The sequence below is a fragment of the Pteropus alecto genome, unplaced genomic scaffold (assembly GCF_000325575.1).
Source record: "Pteropus alecto unplaced genomic scaffold, ASM32557v1 scaffold103, whole genome shotgun sequence".
In the NCBI taxonomy this organism is placed as follows: domain Eukaryota; kingdom Metazoa; phylum Chordata; class Mammalia; order Chiroptera; family Pteropodidae; genus Pteropus; species Pteropus alecto.
In genome coordinates, this window is record NW_006436288.1 from 9,409,608 (window position 1) to 9,432,045 (window position 22,438).

General features: G+C 34.3%; 2 protein-coding genes across 16 annotated transcripts in view; one reads left to right on the forward strand and one right to left on the reverse strand.

Moving 5' to 3' along the window:
* The window catches only part of LRMP (lymphoid restricted membrane protein), a 42,631-nt gene extending 40,777 nt beyond the window's left edge, over positions 1–1,854 (forward strand). For both annotated transcript variants that reach the window (XM_025047363.1, XM_025047364.1), the window contains exons 21-22: positions 363–470; positions 1,349–1,854. In XM_025047363.1, coding sequence (XP_024903131.1) covers positions 363–470; positions 1,349–1,592 — 352 coding nt within the window. In that variant the 3' untranslated portion in view covers positions 1,593–1,854. The remainder of the gene's footprint in view (positions 1–362; positions 471–1,348) is intronic.
* Positions 1,603–22,438, reverse strand: part of CASC1 (cancer susceptibility 1) — a 54,381-nt gene continuing 33,545 nt past the window's right edge. For 11 of the 14 annotated variants that reach the window (XM_025047362.1, XM_025047358.1, XM_025047360.1 and 8 more), the window contains 7 exons: positions 14,812–14,887; positions 12,142–12,302; positions 9,542–9,698; positions 5,928–6,142; positions 4,698–4,865; positions 3,104–3,217; positions 1,811–2,336 (listed from right to left, as the gene is read on the reverse strand). In XM_025047362.1, coding sequence (XP_024903130.1) covers positions 2,058–2,336; positions 3,104–3,217; positions 4,698–4,865; positions 5,928–6,142; positions 9,542–9,698; positions 12,142–12,302; positions 14,812–14,887 — 1,170 coding nt within the window. In that variant the 3' untranslated portion in view covers positions 1,811–2,057. Of the gene's footprint in view, positions 2,337–3,103; positions 3,218–4,697; positions 4,866–5,927; positions 6,143–9,541; positions 9,699–12,141; positions 12,303–14,811; positions 14,888–22,438 lie in introns of all 14 variants that reach the window. The other 3 variants (XM_025047354.1, XM_025047356.1, XM_025047355.1) reach the window with 3 other exon arrangements.

Consider the following 22,438-nt stretch of genomic DNA (forward strand, 5'->3'; position numbering starts at 1 on the left):
AATACTAGTTTATTTTAACTAGCTTTATACTAAGACTATTTTCATAAACAGTTTTAAAATTAAGATTTTTAGAGAAATAATACTGATGTTACTCCAATTTAGTATTGATCGAAAAACCTAAAGAATAAAATCACCTGCTAATATAAGTTATTAAACACATGAGGTAGAAAAATAAAAAAACAAAATGGTTAAATATATAAATTTGGTGATTTGACTTTTAGAATTAGATATTTATCAAAGCTTTCTAAAGCAAAACATATTTGTAAGCATCTTTTTTAATACAGTAAAATTTAGAAATTTTTTATAATTATAGCACATTATCTTTAGTTTTGAGTATTTAAAAAAAAAATACTTTTTTACAGAACTAAAGATGACTCAGAACCACCTGGAGAAGAAATCGTAGAAAGGACAAGAAAGCCAAGTCTTTCTGAAAAGAGAAATAATCCATCAAAATGGGATGTCTCTTCTGTGTAAGTTGTCCACTTGCTAAATTATACCATTTTGGGCGAATGGGGGAAGGTAAGACAGGGTTAATGGTATTACTCTTTCTTAAATCATTTTACTGAAAGACCTGTCAAATTGTTCAATTTAAGATGAATAACAAACTTCTTATGGTCTATAGGGGTTATCCCTGAACCCAGTTACAATGGGCAGAATTCGGTGTCAGGAACCCGGCCCTGAAGCCGGATGGCCTAGGCTCAGCTTGCAGCTTTCTAACTAGCTGTGTGACCTGGGTACCAATTTCTTCATCTATAAAATAGGCACGATAATAGTGCCTGTGTCATTGTTTTGCTGTCACGATTAAATTAATTAGCTTGTGTAAACAGTGTTTAGTATACAATGCCTAGACCAGAGTTACCTATTTTCAAAGACTTAAATGATGCTGTAATATTTTTTTTGCGTGTTTCTAAAAGAGTTTAAATTTCAGTACAGCAAAAGTCTAGGGTATGGTGAGAAAGAAGTGACATGTTTATATATACATATATATGTACATACACATATTTCTTCTTCTACCCAATAAATATTTTTGTTTTCACCATAGGAACATGTTGCCTTACCTGACTGAAAGAATGAGATAAGTACTCATATGTACTTGTTAGGAGTTATTCCAAATAACATAATTTTGAGATTCTCACCATAACATTTCTTTAATTCTAAAAACTATAAGAGGGGGGAGCAGACTGTGGCCAACACCAAGACAGTAGATCACATTGTTTAGTTTATTACAAAGCAGTATTGGTGGTACATACGGCAGATCGATGACTTGATTGGTATCATTGGCAAAAGGAGTGTTTCTAATAACAGATTACTGTGATTACCAAATTCTGAATTTGTGTTTTCCTTATAGTTGTGACACAGTAGCTTCCTGGGCAACAAATCTCAAGACTTCCGTCAGAAAGGCTAATAAGGCACTCTGGTTTTCTGTTGCATTAATTGTACTGTTTGCAGCTTTGATGAGCTTCCTCACAGGCCGATTTTTCCAAAAGTCTGTGGATGCCGCTCCAACACAGGATGGAGACTCCTGGATGTCTCTAGAACATATCTTATGGCCATTTACCAGACTCCAACACAATGGGCCACCGCCAGTGTGACTGCAGCACCTCCTGACGTGTGTATCTTGATTTTTAAAGTTTCAGTATCCAAACTGTGTAAATTAGTAACTTTTAGCTAGAAAAATTATAGCCTGGAGCTAGAGGTTCTCAGAATGAGTGTAGGATATTTTAAATTCCTTCTTTTTGTGATTATCTCCCTAACTAAAATACTATGGGGAAGAGGTCTGCCTATGATCTTTTAAAAGTGATATTATATGTTGTTTGTTAAAATTTATTGAAATAAAGAATGATTAAATCGTCATACAGTGAAAATTAAACGTCTCAGTAGGCCTGTATTCACAGGGAAAAACCCCACATTTAAAAAAATTTGAGTATAAAATGCTGATTGGATCATTTTAATAGCCTACTTGAAATATATTCACTTGTTACATTTTATTGAAGAAGTACCTGATTTTTCTCCAAATTGCTCGATTCTCCATACTGAGCAAAATTTATCAGTGGGGGTTAAGAATAGCTAAATAATCTAATTGAGAGTAGCATATGGCATACAGAATTAATAAACTGGCAGTTGGAGCTCCTAATTTTCTCCATTGCTTCCTTAGAAGCAAAATCCTTAACCATGTGATATAAAGTAGAATGAAACTCAGTTTCTTCTTTAAGGGCTTCAGAGAATGTTTCACTGTATTCATCAATCTTGAGCCTTTGTGCTCTATCACCACTAAACATTAAAAGGGTCCAATCAGGATTCTGAATAGGTTCTTCTTTAGCAAGGTGTTCCATCACCTTAAGAAAATCAGAGAAATCTGTTAATAGTTCCTCTTTTATCAGGTATTTCAGCAGTAAAGTATTATTTGAAGGGCTCAACTCAGTCCCCAAAATTATTGCTATTAGAAGAAATATTCTTAATGTCCTATTTTTTAAATCATGAAACTTTATACTTTGGTGTTTATGGAGCTTATCAAAATGTATTAATTCATTCAACAAATATTTATTGAGTAGCTATAATGTACTCAATACTGTTCTAGGTGCTGGGGATATAAAACAAAAACAACTAAACTTTAGTAAATAACTAACGACCACAACAATAAAACCCTGTTCTTAAGGAGCTTATATTCTAGTGGGAGAAACACAACAAACAAGATTAATAAATATGATGGCTCATTGATGCTAAAACATTCATCAGTCAGCTTTTAGAATTTGATAAGATACCTTCTTTATCAGGTAAGTAGTAAATGTGCCAGAAAGTTAAACTGGAAGCCTCACCTCCGAGTTTGTGAATCGCATATTCTCGTTAAAGGCTTCCATTTGTTCTTGGCTTGAGTCACCGTAAAGAGATGTAAGGACTCTAGCCTGATACCAAGAGTATTTGGTACCATAATAGTTTAGTTTTATATCTTCAAACAAAATAAAAAAAAGTTTTAAAACTCCATTTTAAATGTTAAAAATTTTCACCTTTTTAAGAGGAGAAGCCATGGTCTACAGTCATTTAGCTTTTGATTACCTTTTCTTTTGGAGGACAAAGTAGTTTTGTGGGTTTCTGCATACTATACCTTGAGGACAACTTTTTTAGAATCACAATGTGCATTCCACCTGCTCCAACCAAATGCAAAAGCAGAACTTAGCAGGGCCATTTGTCGGCAAGCTTTCATTTCTACCAAAGGAACCTGTCAATATAAAAACAAATAGAATTGATCACAGAGCCTCTTAACAAGTCTCCTTTGCATCCTCAGCTTCCTACAGTCTGTTCTCCACACAGAAAGAGGCATTTAAAATGTAAGATTATATGACTCCTCTTTCAAAACAGAGCTATGGCTTTCCTTTTCTCTCAGAATAGAATCCAGTGATCTACAAGGCCTGCATGATCTGACATTCCCTCACATGCACCCCATTATCTGTCTGACCTTGTCCTCTCCCTGTGCTCTCCCAGTTCCACGTACCTGGCCACTTTGCTGTTCTTTCAGTCTTCAAACACACCAGGCCACTCAGCCTAGAAGCTGCTTCCTGAGATGTCCACTTGGCTAAATTCTCCAACTTCACATTTTGCTCAAATCTTACCTTCTCATTGAGCCCCCCTTGACCAATACCTTAATTGATATTGTATGCTGCCCTAACCCCAGTATTTCTGTTCTACCTTTTATTTTTTCTTTAGTACTTTGTCTACCTCTTGACATAGGAGATAATTTTTTATGTTTATTGCTTATTTCTGCCTCCCTCTACTAAGATATAAGCTCCACAAGGGCAGGGACTTTTGTTTATTCACTAATATATCCTAAGCATCTAGAACACAGGTGTTCAGAAAAAGAAATTTTTGAATATTCTGAAAAGATGAATAGTGCACTACAGTCAGCATTTATAGAGTAGCCAGGAATTTAAGTCACTAAAACTGAGGTTTTTTTCCTACACATATATGTATACACTGTTATGGATATGATTATTCTCAGATGTTCTATGTCTACCTATATTGTTATTTTCTGGTGTATTATAAACTTGTTCTTGAGTATAGAACTCTTTGGCCTAAAAGACCTTTCATGATTAGAAGCTACTTTGTCTTCATATGTCATAAATATTTACCGAACATCTATATTCTAGGAATATGATAGGTGCTAGAAGAATCAAAGCCGATTAAGAAACACTCCCCACCCTCAAGCATCTCATTTAACTAAAGACCTATGAGAAACACAAAGCACTATGCTGACAGGGAGGCTTTGCCAAAAAAGAGGAGGAAGTGAGTTTTGTGTATACAGTGGTCCTTGTTTGTATGTGTTTGATTTCACCTGACTTATGTTTGGGAAACTGCTGAGTCATTTACTCTTTTAAGCAATCTTATATATATCCAGTCTGGAAGAAGAAAGAAAATATACAACATGCAAAGTTGCTCCGATTGCTTTTGCACTAAACCAACCAGCCTTGGATGTGCTCCATTTGTCAATATGAAGATCATACTACAGGCTTGCTTTCTTGGAGATGGTTATTAAACTTGAGAGAACCCTGAATTTCTGGTCTTTCCATGTATTCCTTTTTAACTACAATCTTGTATAAGCGAATATAGAAAACCCATGATGTATCTTAAGATTTATATAAAAGTTAGCACCTGCTAGAATTTTGAATGTCCATTACATTAAATTTGGAAAGACTCATTCTTACCTTATGGTTTATAACAACATAAAAATGAGAGTGTCCAGTAGGGAAGATATTCAGTCCAGCTTCTTTCAAAGCAATAATGAAAGAAATAGGATTCATCCATTTTCCTTCCAAAACAGAGGGATGCTTTTTGTCATCTAGTTTTATTGAAGCTAACATGCAGAGGTCTTCCTAGTTTCAATAAGAAAATGAAGCTTTTATATGAGTAAGTTAAAAAATTATTACTTCATTATCATTCTGGTTCCAGCCTTTAGGTTTATACCCCTTTTAAAAATCCTGTATCATTTTATACTAAAAAGAATGCAGGACAGATATGTTCTGCCACAGTCTCTGTGTTACCTTAAGCAGTTTATCAACTCTTTTGAGGCTTTATCACAACAATAAAGGAATTGACTAAAGGATCTTGCAGGTCTCCTATTTTGTAAGTTATGATCTAAGAATACTGTATCTGTTCATACTGAATCATAATAGTTATTTGATAGCAATTGTTGAAACTTAAGGAGCAGAATTTTTTACACATACAAGATTTAACATAATAATGTAAAACTGTTATCCAGTTTTAAAGTTAGCAAAGTTTGATGATATTCCAGTCTTCTTATCACATTCATAAGGAATTTCAGGCTATCTCTTAAAATAATTTTACATATATTTTATATGTCATAAAATTCACCCATTTCAAGTACATAATCCAATAATTTTTCTTAACTGAGTTTTGCAGCTAACACCATAAATCAGTTTTAGAATAGTTTCATCTCCTCTACCGCAGTAAGGTCTTTCATGCCAATTCACAGTTAATCCCTGTTCCCACCCTCTGACTTAGGCAACCAACCACTAATCTACTTTTTGTCTAAATTTCAAGCGATGTAATTTTTGACTGATGAGCAATATGAGGCTCATTCAGAGAAACCTCAGAGGGGATTTCAAATGGCTGGGTGATGAAGATCAGAAAGCCTCTAGAGAGTGGGTCAAAAGGTCTCATATTACAACCAGGCTTGTAACTACATTAATTCTATTCCTAGTAACTTAGGGTATAAATTTGTGCCTCACTTTTTACATGTTATTTCCTATCCAATTAATATTTAATTTAGAAATTACAGCTCAAGGTATATATTAAATATATTTATAAATATGTAAATCAGTATGTAAATCATCAGTAATTGATTGCTTTGACAAATTCTCACAGTCATCAAAGAGCTTTACTCTTGGATATGACTTGTTATAACAGTGATTTACCTTAATTTGTATTTGAATCTCAGTAAACACTGTGATCACAGTCAAAAGTACTTTATTCACATCAAGTGGTCTTAGTTCCCATGATTGGTATGGCATGTTAATATGAGTATCTTGAATCAAGGTAATAGGGCCAAAAGTTTCCAGATTGAATGTTATAAGTCTTTCTCTTGATTTGTAAGATACATTGCTGATGCCATCAGTTTTCCAATGTTTACCTTTAATGATAATAAAGTGACATTAGTTTCATTTTTTTCTATACAAAAATAAGATAAATGAAACCAGCCATGACTGCAGTATAATATGAATTGATCTTTTACATTTAAAACTGAATCTCGACAAAAAGCCAGCTTTACTGAATGTTTCTTCCTGTCTACAGGATCAAGTCCAAACTACTTGGCATGCTGTGTAAGACTTTTGACTGAAGCTTTGACTCACACTGCTGGCTTGTCCCTTACTACTTCTCACACCTGTTTTCAGTCACACCTTTTTTCCCCTTCCCCAACAACCTTATACCTCTGAACATGCCGTTCTTTCTTCCTATTCTTCCTTAATCTTTTAGAGAACATCTCCATCTTTTTAAGAACAACTTCAAAATTCACCTGTCTTAAATATACAATTAAATTATTTTAAGTAAATTTACCCCGTTGTGCAACCATCACCACAATCCAGTTTTAGAACATTATTAGCCCCCTGATAAGTTCCCTCATGTCCACCTATAGTCAATTCCCATTACCACCTCCAGCCCCAGGCAGCCATTAATATATTTCCTGTCTCTACAGATTTGCTTTCCTGGACTTTTTATATAAATACTATCACATAATAGGTGGTCTCTGTGTCTCTTACAACTGAATAATAAAACATAACCAAATTTAAAAATGAGCAAAAGATGTGAATAAACACTTCACCAAAGACGATATATGATAGGATAGTAAATACATAAAAAAGATACTCAACATTATTGGTCATTATGGAAACAAATTAAAACCACAAAACACTTCACACCTACTAGTATAGCTATAATCAAACACACAGATAGTAATGAATGTTGGCGAGGATGTAGAGAAATGGAAACCATATATTGCTGGCAGACATGTAAACTGGTACTGCTACTGTGAAAAACATTTTCGTAGTTTCTCAAAAGTTAAATATAAGTTTACCATTCAACTCAGCAATTCTGCTCCTCAGTATTCACCCAAGAGAAATGAAAACATGCACACATAAAAATGTCCATGCGAATGATCTCTGTCTCTGAAGGCCTGTTCAAAATTTCATCCTATAAGAAGCCTCTGTTAACTTCCTGATTGACCCAGTCACAGTTCTTCTCTATATCACTTTTATCAACAATAGCACCTTATACACTATACTATGTTTTTCTAAATCTGCCTCTCTTGTAACTGAAAACTCACAGAGGAAAGAACCTATTTATCTACTTATTGTTTAGCATATTTGTGGAACAAATGAATGAATCTTTTTCCTAGAATGCCCTCTCAATTTCCAGTTTGCTTTCTCCTCACATGCAGGGGTCTGCTGACTATTTTTGACTCTTAAATTTGATATAACAAATACAATTATATTGACAAACTAAGTTATTTATAATTCCTCTTTGTTTTTACATTAACAAAATTATTTTAATATGTAAAAGTTAAGTATTGCCTTTAAAAAGATTCTTTAAATTTCTAGTAATTCCAGGCAAAAAGTTTCCCCATGGTTTTAAAAATATTGTAAGCTGACTGATTACTGTGGTTGGAGTCAAATTTTACAAATTATATTTCCCTAAATTGTGTGGATAACTTACCTTGTCTAATTCTAATTTAGTGTGAATAATTTCTGCTGTGCTAAATATTGGGAACATTACCATTAAAGGAGAGAAAAAGAGAAACCTCTAAAGCAATGTGAAAAGAAGAAATTACCTAATTGTCCATTATATTTTATAGTTTAATGTATGTATTGATAGAAATATACTGTTTACAATATAAAAACTATTTCTAGAATATAGACTATCTTGTAGATATGTCTACACAAGCAATAATGTGCAGTATTATAGCAATCATAAAAAAGTTTACAAAATTTTCTGCCCCCGTAACTAAATAAATAACTGAGTGTTTTAGTGATCTTAACTGTTCCCAATCTATCATCAGATATGTAAATCCTTTCACGAATAGATGGATGTAAAATAACTCACGTTAAAAACAAAGCTATACAGCTTTCATCTAGGATCCCAAACTGCATACATTAATTTACAAGACCAAGACCTTTCAAAAATTTAGCCAGCCAATGCAATATAGGTATTTGTTCATGATTAGTGAATCATTAATTTGTATTTCTTTTAGTATTTTTGATTTATTGAAACATTTAACATTTTGAATAAGCAATGGTTTCCTAAGGATCAACAATCAAAAGTAATAAAGAGGCATACAGTAGCCAGTTTTCCTCTTTCGGGTTTCCCATTTACTCACGTCCCATCCCCAATACTTGCTTTGCAATTTATAAATTATTAACATTAAAATAATCAAAATCTTCAAATGTAGTTGCAAAATAGACATTTAAAAGACAGTAACAAATGTCGGCAAAGATGTATAGAAATTGGAACCCTTGTGCATTGCTGGTAGAAATGTAAAATGATGCAGCCCCTGTGGAAAACAGTCTAGTAGTCATCCAAATGGATAAACAAAGTTACCACATAATCCAGTCATTCCACGCCTAAGTGTGTACCCAAGGGAACTGAAAACATAAGCCTCCCCAAAAACCTGTACATGAATGTTTATAGCAGCATTATTCATAATAGCCAAAAGGTAAAATAACCCAAATGTCCATCAGTTGATGAATAGTTAAACCAAATGTGACATGTTCATATAATGGAATATTAGCCATAAAAAGGAATGAAGTGCTGATCCATGCTACGACATGAGTGAACCTTGAAAACAGTATACTATGTGAAAGAAGCCAGGTATAAAATGTCACACATATGATTATATGATTTTATTTATATGAAATGTCCAGAATAGGAAAATCTATAAAACAGGAAAGAGATTAGTAGTTGCCAGAGGCTGGGGGTGGGGAGGAGACAATGAGAAGTGACTGCTAATAAACATGGGGTTTCTTTTGGGGGGGAGATAAATAGGTTCTGGTATTAGGTAGTGATCAATGCATGACTCTGAATATACTAAAAACCACTTTAAAGGGCGAATGTTATGGTATGTAAATTGTCTGAATAAAGCTACAAAAAAATAATCATTTTAATCCCAATCTGAATTATTTAGTCATCTCAGGACACAGTGGGCTTTTCACTTGTTTTTGATTTGCTATACTATCTTGATATTTTTGTTCATTTCTTTTTTTAAAAAAAGAATTATACAACCATAAAGTAATTCTTTAGAGATTATGGCAAATATAAACACTTTTGGAACTAGGAGTTATAAAATTCAATAAATTTTAAAATTCCAATCTTTATTCATTTTCATCGAGGGTAAATAAAACAGAGACCCTGGAATTGGCATAGAAATGTGTAAGATTAGAAACTTAGTTTCCACACTTATTTTCTGTTTTGATTCAAAGATATCTATTATACCTTTTGCACTACATCATTATCAAAGCTGGTTAAGGCATTGCTGTACCTTCAGCATCCCACCTTGCAACCATAGGGTTCTCAAAAAAGATCACATTCTCATGAACTTCAAGAATGACCTCTACTGGTGGGAAAGCATTTTCTGTTTCAAAGTCTTCTGTAGTTCCTGGAGGATATATGTATTTCTGTAATCCTTCTTTGAGTATCTATTAAAAGTGACCAAAACACCAAGTTAGAAGCTGACTGGTAATAGTTAAAGATGTAAACGTTGCTGGATAAGCTACACAGTTATTTTTAATAAACATTGAAGTGTCCCATATAACTATAGGCTAACAAAATGTCACAACAAAATTAACATAATGATTGAGGCGGAAAAAATCACTAAATTAAATGGAATTTCAGGACCCCGCCATGGGCCACATTCTATGTTGCAGCTTACTCATTTCTGCCAGCAAGCATACAAGGTATATATTTAACTGAGAAGATAACTGGGACTTAGATAAATCAAATAATTTGTCAAAGATTACAAAGTGACTTCAAGGAGGCATCAAAACTCAAACACAGAGCTACAGGAACCCCAAATTCCATGCTCTCATACTTTGGTTAGGGAGTATAAGAGAGAAGTATAAGCAACCTTTTGAGAAGTGTAGAAATGAATGGATGAATAAAAATCATCACATTGTATACTGTAAACTTACACAATGTTACATGTCAATTACATCTCAGTAATGCTGGGAGGAAAAAAAAGTAAATCAAACCCACAGCAGGTTTCTCTGGGATGAGGGAGATTTGTCCATTATCTGAATGTAACAGAATAAGGCTCTAGGGAAGAGAGAAGATTAAAAATATCAACAGTGTTACAAAATAGAAGAAAAAACTGGATGGAGAAAAATTCTAGATGAGGGAGGAAATTATGGAAAAGATACTTGAAAAAAAAGAGGAAGGCCTCTGTTGCAGGAGAGAAAAATAGGTATGACGGAAGAAGGACACTCTGGGCTCATGGAGAGCATGGTGTGGTGGTATTAGGACATTCTGACAAAATTCAAGAACATCTTTAGATGAATCTTTGAAAACCCTAGTTGAGGCTGCGACCTGTAAAGGGAGTTTTGAAGGCCTACCTTCACCAAAGGAATGTCTTTCTTGGACTCCACACTGTCCTTCAAGTATTCCCAATGTAGTGAAAGTTGATTCAAATAGATTCTTCGAAGAGCCTATAGACCAGATTATCTCCCCCAGGCTTGCTATAATAAATACATTTTCATTTGTGGGGAGAAGGGAAAAGGAATGGCAATATCATCCCCAATAGGGTAAAAATTAGTTTGGGGGGGTTATGAAAAATTTTATTCTTTTAAGTATAAAGCACATACACAGATATACAGTATATCTGTGGTATTAAAATTTCATGGACGGGGAAGTTAGAAAAAAAAAAGATTAAAAAAGCACCTCAGAGAAATGATAATGGGGGAGAAAAGTTGAGATATATTGCTCTAATACAAGAATGTACCAACATCCTAAATGGATGGGATCGTGAGTGGGAAGTACCTGGCGATCTTTGTACATGATGTGTTAGAAAAGAAAAAGAAGGAGAGGGAAAAAGGAAAGGAGGGAGAAAAGGACAGGAAAGCAAGAAGGAGGAAGAGGCTATAACAGCATAACTGAGTATATTTAGGACACGAGCCACCATGAGGTGAGGTTAAACCAAGTCAATACTAGTGCAAACATTACTACTTATTGAAACAGGAATGAGAAACTCCTTGAAAGATGACTTGACAACTGCCATCATCAGTAAGTATCCTTACTACTCAAAGTGTGGTCTGTGCGTCAAGTGGCATTGGCATCACCTGGAACTGCGCTTCTTAATACGCATACAAATCACCTGAGGGGCTTGTTAAAATGCAGATTCAGTAGATCTGAGGCAAAGCCACAAATTATGCATCTATAATAAGTTCCCAGACGCTGCTGACGCTGCTGAGTCATGGACCACATTTTATATATCAAGGATCCAGAACAATTGTTCTCAAACTTTAGCATTTTGCTGAAACACAGACAGCTGAGCCTCACACTTCCAGAATTTCTGATTCAATAAGACTGAGGATTTACATTTCCCAAGAATTTACATTTCTAGAAAATTCCCAGGTGACGGCAGGTAATGTTGATCCTTCTGATCAAGGGACTGCACGTTGGAAACTGCTAATCTAGACCGGAGTCCACAAATTATAGTCCCTGGAAAATCTGGCCCATCACCAGTTTCTGTAAATAAAGTTTAACTGGAACAGCCATGCCCACATTTGCATGTGGCTGTTTTAGTGTTACAATGGTGGGGTTAAAGAGTTGCAACAGAGCTGGTATGGCCCACAAAGCAGAAAATAGTTACCATTTGGCCCTTTACAGAAGAAGTTTCCAGTCTCTGATATAGACTCATTAAAGGCCAAATTGGCACAATCTAAACATAGTGCTATAGGTTTACAGTTAACATTCATGAATTCTAGTTTTAAAGTCTGTATTATTTTAGATGCCTTTCCTTTAGTATTGATTCAAATTTTATAAATCCAAGATGGTTCACAATTAGTTCATTAGATGTTAAAGCATTTGATGTAAAAGTGTGAGAAATTATTTTACTCAAAAATTTCGATTTAAGAATCAACCTACTTCCATAATCATCCAGCCCTTCACTGGTTTGCACTGTGGGGGAAGCTCCAAAATATCCAAGTGATACACTCCACCCAGCATTGTGAATTGGCATGTATCAACCTCATCATCTTCAAAGAAATATGGCTTTTCAGAAGTATTCTCAATCAGCAACAACTGCGCTAAAATTAATCAGATTAATTTAATTACTAAATAGATCATAGCATTTTTGTATTTTTTTAGAAGGGAAATGAAAGCTGGTACTGCTAAAGAAAGTTTTTATTCGGCTACCAAAACTTTTCAAAAAGTGGTTGATGCAAAACCCTTCACAAAGCTAACCTCTGCACTGGGAACAGACGTGTGTAATGGTAGGATGCAGAGGAGGGCTCCATTTATATTTTATGTACTAGCATTTTAGGAATTTGTATATAATAAGCATATGTCATTATTGAAATAAAAACAAAAAGTATATTTTATTGTAGGGAAGGAAAAATTTCCTTCTACCCTTCTGATCTCTTGTCTGAGAGTCTTGTAATAAAGGATTAACAAGAGAAAAACAGAAGTTTATTAACACATAGCCTTCTGTATACTTGGGAGAGCCCCGGGGAAAAATGAGTAATTCAAAGAGGTGGCCTAGAACTTCAGGTTATACAGCATTTTCAACAAAGAACAATAAATTTGTTGAGAAAGGACAGAGGAAAGCAGCTTAGGCTTCCAGAGGGGAGCATAAAGGCTAGTTAGAAAAGTTTGTTATGCAGACTCCTCTGGTGCCCTCTCCAGGCTGATAGGGACTAAAGCTGTCTGTGAGGCAAGGAGAGACACCTTTGAAAATCTGTGTTCTACTTTTAGGAAAAAAGAAGGGCAGGGAGCTTTTCTTGCATCTGTATCTTTTCAATTGCTTACAGCTCAAAATAATCCTCATGCCAAAGAGGCATATTTGGGGGTGGTATATTCTGCTGCCCTTCAACCTAAAAGATCCAAAAAAATGGTTTAACACAAAATCTGATAATTGCTAAATTAATTTTTTTAAAATTGGACATTATGGGGCTAAATATCTGAAATGGTAAAAAAAAAATAAAAAAATTGGTCCATATAGAAAATTAAAGCTAATTTTTTTTCAACAAAAATAGGCCCAGCTCATAGAAAAACAGGAATGGGGACATGAAAGTGAAGAAACTGGATTGGATAATCTCTTGTGTTTTTAATTTTATGGGGAAATTCTATGATCCCATAATTCACAATGCACAATCAGGGGACTATGTGAAGTCACAGCACTGGGACTATTCCTACCTTTCACCACTTATTTCAATATAGTGTAATGGATAAGAAATGGAAACCAGACCACTTACAGGTCCCACCCTTATTAGCTGTATGACCTTATGCAAAATATGCTAATTAACATCCCTACTCTCAGTTCCTTCCTCTACAAAATGGCTATAATAATAGTATCTTATACTACTTGGGGGAGTTATGATTTCATGCATATAAAGAGCTCAGAATTCGTGCCAGACACTGTAAAAACTCAGGAACTGTTAGCCTTATTATTTATTATTATGATTTTCCTCCCCCATAAAAGGAAGCACATGGAGATGGCACTGAATTTAATCCCTGGATTCAGGCACTGAAAATTAATGAAAATAGCTAAAGAAAATTCCAGTTAAGCGATTTCACTTTTCTCCTTGTGTACATTCAATAATATGCAGACTTTAATTCTCAAATGTATCGAAATAATCAATGTATCTGAAAACTAAGAAAAAATAGTGTATCCAAATTTAGACATTTATGAAAGGCATTATTCAGGAATTGTCATGTAGAAAACCTTGGTATTACTGACAGAGGTTCATGAATTGACTTTAGTATCATATTTCTAACAGGAAAATTACCTCGTAAAGGTTATAGAAAATGATAAAGATATAGACCTAGTTGACTGCAGAAACAACAGTGTTTTGAAAAAAGTAAAGCAGCAGACAAGAAGCCTGTTGTGAAAAAATATGCTAAGAAATATGTAGAAAATAGATTCCTTGGAAGTTACTGGGAAAGAAGCATAATGATAAAGTTAATGGAAGAGATATACATAAATCTTAAACTAAAAGATTTGCAAATTAAACACCACTGCCATATTGACATTTTGTAACTATATCCAATTGCTATTTGCCAGGATAAGACAATATAAAAGTGCTGAGAAATTTCTGATTGTATATATGTGTGTATGTGAATGTTCATTGTAACATTGTAATAAAAAATTAGAAGTAACCTTCCTGTCTATCACTAACGCTTTAAATAATATTCCATTATTAGGAGGAATTATACAGCTACTAAAAAAAGTAAGGGTCCTAATGTATTCTGACTTAGAATAACATTGAATATTATTCATTTAAGTAGAATATGTACTGTGTTCTATGTATGTATATAAAATGTTATGCAGAGTAACAAATGTTAGGTGAAAAAAAGTAATTTTCAACAAAAATATCTGTATGATATGATCCCATGGTTTTATTAAAAATCAAGAGGGGGAGCAAAAGTGAGCACAAATAAATTTGTTAACACTGGTTCTCAGAAGAGGGATTATGAAGAATTTTCATTTTAAATATATTTCTGCAACATCTGAATTTTTTTTACAATGACTCCATTTCTTTTGTAAGCAGAAAATTCAAATAAAATTAAATCTAAAAATATAAGTTAGAAGAATACCTGCTGAAACTGTTTCACTTAATAATTTCATCTCCAGTTCATATTTTGTGGCTTTAGATTCTTCCTGGACAGAACTCTACAGAAAACACAAGGACAGATTGGTGAGACTGTCAGTGTTTGCTTCAGCTCAGATTCATTGTCCTTCTGTTCCATTTCCTACTTCAGATGCCTGTTACCTTAATTCCAGGGCCCCAAACTAACACTTGCTCTGGCCTAAAACTGGACTTAAAAACAATTTTTTAAAAATCAACTAAAATGAGAGCACATCTCCACAGAACTGCACGGAGGCAGAAGCTAGCCTGCTCAGATCCTCTACTGAAAACCGTCAAGTGCAAAATAGACTAGGAAGCAAAACAAGCTATAAAAATATTGTTTATTTTAGCATTTTGGTTTTAGCCGAGTTTTAAATTTTGTTTGATTTTGGCAATCAGCTCTCTGACAGTAATCTGCAAGCCTGCTTTTGGGTAAGCCTCTCAAAGAAATTAAAGATGCTGTGCACCAAGTAAATACAAGATCTGTCATTGTACTCTAGTGTAGTAAAAAGAATATTACAATAGAAAAACAGTAAGATCTAGAATTTATATCTAAATCTGCCATTAAATTATCTTGGTGACCTTAAGCAAGTCATTTAACCATTATGGGCTTCAAATTTCTGATCTAACAACACGATTGGTACTCAACTGTGTGCCAGACATACAACACATCTCATAAACAATCTTAAGAAATAGCTATTATCTTCATTTTACAAAAAAAGGAAACTGAAGATAACTGTTCTAAGGGTCAAATCATAGAAGTAAAGTATTTTATATACTGTAAAGCACTAGATATATGCAGTGTTGTTACAAAAATTTGGTATATGTGTGCTAATATTTGCAAAATAGATGACATCCAGCCAACTTCATTTGACCTCAGATACCACCTGTACTTCTGCAGCAATTAACCGTATACCACAATTCTGGTCAGAAGCTTAAAGCCAGCAAATCCTACCATGTCTCTCATCTTCAATCACCACACAAAGCCAAGCCCCCTTACTTTCATCACTGTATTGCCTTATGTTTTCCTTTGAATCAGTTTTAATACTATCGTCTTTTTCCATTGTGCCTCTGACACTTCTCACATTAACTCATTCATCAAAGAGTTTTTACAGAGTGCCTAAATTGTAGAGGCATTGCTTAGATACCAGGAATAAAAGGAAAAAGACAAGGTCCCTGACTTAAGGAGCTTCCAGCCTACAAGGGAAGTAAGTGAACATATGGTTATAATACAGTATTGTGGGTGCTGTAGCAAAAAGTAAAGGGGTCCACAACAGGAATACAAAGGAAGAATAGTCAGTTCTGTGGGTGGGTGAAGATAGGAAATGCTACCCAAAGGTGATAAAGTTTGAATTAAATCTTGAAAGATAATTAAGTCTTCCAAAAAAATGGTAGGAGGAAATTCCAAGTGTGAGTGAAAGCAGAAAAGCCTGAAGCAAAACCGGATTCCAAGCACCCCCAGTTAGGTATGGCTGGAGTGAGGCATTCTGGGAGACTGTTAAGATCTGAAGCTGGAGAGAAACGGGGTCCAAATGTGGAGAGCTTTGGGTGCCACTCTAAAGACTAGAATTTCTCCTATGGGTAAAGGAGAGCTCATAAAAGGCTTTTAATAGAAAAGATGAAGAAATGTGCATTTGGAAAGAATATTCTGGTGAACAGCTGATTGAATGGACTGCTTAGTGGAGAGAAAGAAGTCCAAGGTAACAGAATCAGGGCCTAACTCAAGGTAGAAACAATCCCCCATTAGGAATATATATGAAAGATGATAAGTAAGTAAAACCAACATAACTTGGACTGCGACTGGATATAGATGTAAGGTAAAGGACAAGTGAACACTGATTTTCAGGTACCTGGTTTTAAAGTGGATGGTGGTACAATTAATTATCAAGAAAAGGAGGAAGGACGGACTTGGCAGCAGGGGAAGCACTGTATTCAATTGTGGATATGTTGAATTTGAGGTGCCCATGGGACATCTAGGTGACCTTTGATATTATCTATCATTAAAAAGCCAGTTGCATCTCTTTCTTACAGGGATTATGATCACTAAAAACACCAAAGATATCAGACAAATAAGCAATTCAGTCTTTCCAATTCACAGCTTCAAAGAGTTGAGAATTCTTCAGAGTTTAAACAAAACTAGTTTCTTAACACCTTGCAGGAAGATTAAGAATTTAGACTTTCTCAACAGAATTTTCTTCTTGATAACCACAGTACTTCAATAAGCAACAACAGGAATTTATCGGTTTCTATATTATCACATAATAGAGAGAAGAATCTTGTATTTAACATTGCTTTTATGTAATTCAAAACTTTTACTATTTTGTTACTCGTTAGCTCAATTGACTTTTTTGAAGTTAGACTTCTTGATGAAGGAAGCAATGTGCGCATTTACATTCTAGTGCAAGCTCATTCATCTTGATAACTGCTCTAGAATATCTTCCTGTCATTGCAGCTGTATCATCGGAACTGTCTCCTGCACAAAACTGAAACTCCAAACCACATTTATTGACAATATAATTCTTCATAGTTTTATACATTATAAAGCTCCTTCTATTTCTTGGCAATAAAGCTGAAAAAATACTTTTTTTTTTCATATTATCACCATGTTTATATTTGGTAATTAAAAGTTCTTTTTCCATAATTGTTTTATAAAATTGGCTATTTTTCATGTATTTTTCTTCAAAATTTAATAGCATTTTATAATCTTTTATTTTTATAATATTTTTATAAATCTAAAAGATTTAAATAAATCATTTAGGTTTATAATACATCTAAAAAAAAGTAACGTTTTCTAAATTTGCCTGGAAATGTTGACAGAATATGAAGCAGAGAAGACAGCTAAAGTATAACTAAAGTACATGGCTCAACAAATATAGGAATTGTTTTATAACATAGAATAACTTTATGGAACACTAGCAGAGTATTTTTCATTGCAACTTGATAAATACACAGATAATGTAACATGGAAGTTCTTTTAGATTATATGCAATTTGAATTTGACATAAAAACATGATCTGGATCATGAATAAGATCACTGGAAACAGAATAGAGATTCCAGAACTAGATCTCAAGATTCACTTGGGAATTTAGCATATGGCATTTCAGATCCGTAAGAAAAGCCTAGGTTTATATAGTAAGTGTTTTGAAAGAGCTAAGATTTGAAATAAATTTAGATTATTTCATCCCACTTTACACTAAAATAAATTCTGGATTGATAAAAAATTTAATGTAAAGATATAACTAATCAAAGCCACAAAAATCTCAGAAGTATTTGAAGAACACATAGGAAATTGGTATAACCAATTATTAATGAAGTAGGTGATATTATTGTACATCTGCAAAAGATCAGTACTGAATACTTTCCAAGTCTGATAGAATGTCTTAAATTTTACTACACATCAAAGACCTATACAAAAGAATTCATTCATTTGAAATTCAATTTTATCATCAAAAGATAATTTAAATTGAACTAGAGCTTTGGAATAAATTAAAGTGGCTCGTGATAAGGAATTAAAGATGAATTTGTCATTGCTTCATTTTGAATAAAAGTTATGATTACCCTGAGTTTGCTGAAGTCTCATTCGTTCCTGTGACTTTAATTCCATCTCTAGGCCAGTGGTTCCCAAATCTGTGTTAGTGATGCTCTTTAGGACACACACACTCTTAACTCTAGAAGTGCAGGGCACAATCTGCACACAGACATGGTAGCTGTGTCTGACTTTCCTCAGAACTTCGGGTTCACAACTGCTTACCTGACATTTCCATTTGTGTGTCCCCAATTTACCATGCCCAAAACAAAACTCTTGTTTCACTGTCATTCTCAACCAATTAAGCCCATTCCTGCGTATCTCAGTAAATTGGACCACCATCTGCTTTGTTTCCCCAAATAAAAACTCAACAGGGTTTGTTTTTATTACCTCCAAAACATATTCCAAACACATCTACCTTTCCACATCTTTTCCTACCACCTTTGTCAAAGTAACCTTGACCTCTCATGCCTCCCCCGTACTATTTAACTGGATTCTGTGCTTTTACTCTGGCCTCTCACAATTCGTTCTCTGCATAGTAGCCAGAATAACCTTTCAAAGCCATAAATTAGATCATGCCAGTCTTCTACTTACAACCCTCTAATGGCTCCCCACTGCTTTTACAATAAAATCTTAACCTGTTTCTCTGGCCTGCAAAGCCCTGCTTCCCTCTCTTACATCATCACATAATCCTTTCTCTCTTGCCCACCATATATCAGTTCACTGGCCTTCCTCTTGGTCCTCATTTCTATTTTATGAACTTTGCAGTAAATGTACCCTCACACTATAATATTTTTACCCTAATCATCATATAGCTAATTCTTTCTGGTTTGGGGGGGTCTCAGCTTAAATAATAACTCATACAAGTTCCCCTTAACTACCCTATCTAGTCACCACCAGTCAGTCATTCCCTATCACTTATATAATCTTGTTTAATTCTGTGCATGGCATTTTAGACTATTTTCCAGTTTTTATTTTTTTATTGGTTTCTCCTCATGAGAGCAGGAATCTCATTTGTCCTTTAACACTGTCCCCTGAGAGCTAGCACAGTGCCTACTTATATATGTTAATCACTCAAAAAATGTTTGTTGAACAAGAAATAAGAACAAAGTCCAGGGTATGAATGTGGAAATGGATTGTGGGAAGTTGAAGGCTGTCGAATGTTAATGATAGACTTTTTACATGGCTAGTCTCGTGGATTTTTAATTTATCCATGATGATGCCAAGAAGTCCCTGAATATCTAAGGTTATTTCATGTCTCTACACTTTTCCCTCTGACAAGAATATTTTCCTTTCCTTCCCATATAAACTCCATGCCTATCAAGTGCTACCTCATCAGAGAAGGTTTCCAATCTGTTCACTCTGTGTTTTCTTTGGATTTTTAAAAATCTCTTAACTCCCACATATAATCTATTTCATTACACAAATTAGAATGTATCGATTAGAATGTATCGATTAGAATGTTACTCTTCTCCGCCACAAGATAGTTAGCTCATTAAAAACGGTGATCATGTTGAATTCCTTACAGAAGGTACTTAGAAAATATATGTATATATATTCACTCATATTAAGTATGTATAATATATACTCATATTTATGTTAAATCTTGTATCTGTTTAAGAGTATCTTAAAGACAGACTATTTTTAATTTGAACTTTTAAAAGTTTAAAGGCCCATGGACTATCATATATGCCCCTTTAATCACTAAAATACTTCTGAAGTTGATTTCATTTTTAAAAAACACTTCTCATACATATGCTACACTTAAGGCTTTTCTAAATATTTTATAAAATATATTAATTGAGAAGACAGTATTACCCAATATCCACAATATTAGTGTATTATTATTATTACACATTTAAATAAACTAAAATATGGTATTAAGAGCCCTCTAGTGGCAAAGTTCTTAACAGACCCATGAAAAAGGAAAGATAATTTAGACCATCTTCTCAGTCTAAGAGGTTTAATTCTCATACTAACGAAGTATGAGATACTTGTTATTTGTGATCATATCACATATCAAGTACAACTCAGGCATTTTTGGCCATAAAAATCTACCTTATTATACTAATAACTGCCTTGCCATCAGCCTCCAAATTCAGTAAAAAGATATGAGAAACGTAATATTTATATTAAAATATGCTAACCTAAAATTATAAAGGTAAGCAAGTTACCCTAAAAAAGAAGTTGTAAAAATATAGAAATCTCTTCCTCTAACATCAAAATATAGTAAGTTTGCCTGCTGATCTTACAGGTAGTCCCTAATTTACACATATACTCATATGAACACACACGCACATGCACACGCACACACACACACGAGTTAAATTTCATGAATTTACATGCCAGTTTAAAAAATTTAGAATACATTTGCCAAAGAACACAGTGTTATAAATGACATTTAGGGTTATGATAGTCCCTATATATATAGATAGTCCCTATTTTATATATTATAAAGCAATATAAACCTAACTACCTCCATAACTACTGCTTCAAGTTCATTGAGCTTCAACTGGAATGCAGGGAGCACACATTTCCTGAGGCCACTGTGGTAGTGGAAGTGAAGCCTATCACCAACTGTACTTTGCCAGAACAGCAGGGTTCAGAACTGCTAAGAAGAGGGTCCTAAGAATCTCTGGTGATAAGCTTGAAGATTCCCTAAACATAGCAGAAATGGCTCTCAGGACACCCAACTGCAATTGAAAGGGTGTTAAGTATCTCTAAAACCAAATAATTTTAATGTGGGTAGTGACTGAATTCCTCAATATGGGTGACTGACTGTTCTTATGTAAGTTGTTCACAGCAGATCAGACTCAAGACATGACCTACATTATATCTCTTATTATCCATTCATTCATTTATTCCTTCATTCAATAAACATTTATTGAGCCCCTATCATACTAGGCCATGTGCTTACTATAAATATGAAGTCCATCAAGATATTCTTGTCCTCAAGATCATAATTTAGTATTTAAGATGAGAATTTTAATAATTAAACAGAATGATAAAAACAGTAGGAAGATATCTAATTTAGTCTAAAGATAAAGGGTAAACTTTGTGAATGTAAAATTTAAGTCTTGAAAGACAAGTAGAAGTTAGATAGAGTGGATGAGGGTGATGGGAGGAAGAGAATTTCACAATGACAGACTAGCAAATGGAACATCATAGAGGCCTATCATGATATTTTCCCCTTTAAAACCAAAAAGGGATATGCATTATTTTATTAAAAATGTAAAGTATGTTTAGAATTTATTTAAGAAAAATTTAAATACAGAAATGTAAAGAGAATAAAAAAATCACAGTATACCACTAACCTACATTTCTCATACACCAAGTTTGATGACCAAGCATCCAGACTTTTTCTATACATTTACAAATAGTATTTTTTTCCATTCACAAAAACAGAATCCTATTACAAACACAGTTTTGTTACTTAGAAATAATACCTTAACAATACATTTTAGGTATCTTTCCATATAAAAGTATACAGGTTCTGGTTCCAGATGGTGACATAGGAGGATCCTGAATCCACTACCTCCCACAGACACACTAAATACACAACTACATATGGAACGATTTCCTCTGGGGGCGGGGAGGAAACTAGCTGAGTGACCCTTTTATATCAGGCAAACGAAAAAACCCACATCAAAGCAGGTAGGAGAGGTTGAGACACAACTCACCATAAACCCCATCCTCATGCAGTGACCTACAGTCAAAAGGAAACTTGCAAATACAAGCTTCTCCCTGAAAAGTGAAAGCTTTGAATCCCACGTCTGGCACCCCAATTTTTAAGACCTGCACCTGAGATATCAACCCCCAAAACATCTAGCTTCAGAAGTCAATGGGGCTTGCATACAGTTTTTAAAAGGCTTGCATGCATGAACGCACCCATCCCAGGGCCCAGAGGATAGGCAGCCAACTATACTCTGAAAAGTGCCAAGACTTTCTGTGAAAGAGGCTTATTTGTTTATCTTAAACCATAGATCTGAGAGGCGAGCATCTAATTTAACACACATCTAGTGTCCTACTGAATTACTCTCCATAAACAGAGGTGCCATCTTTGTGCTC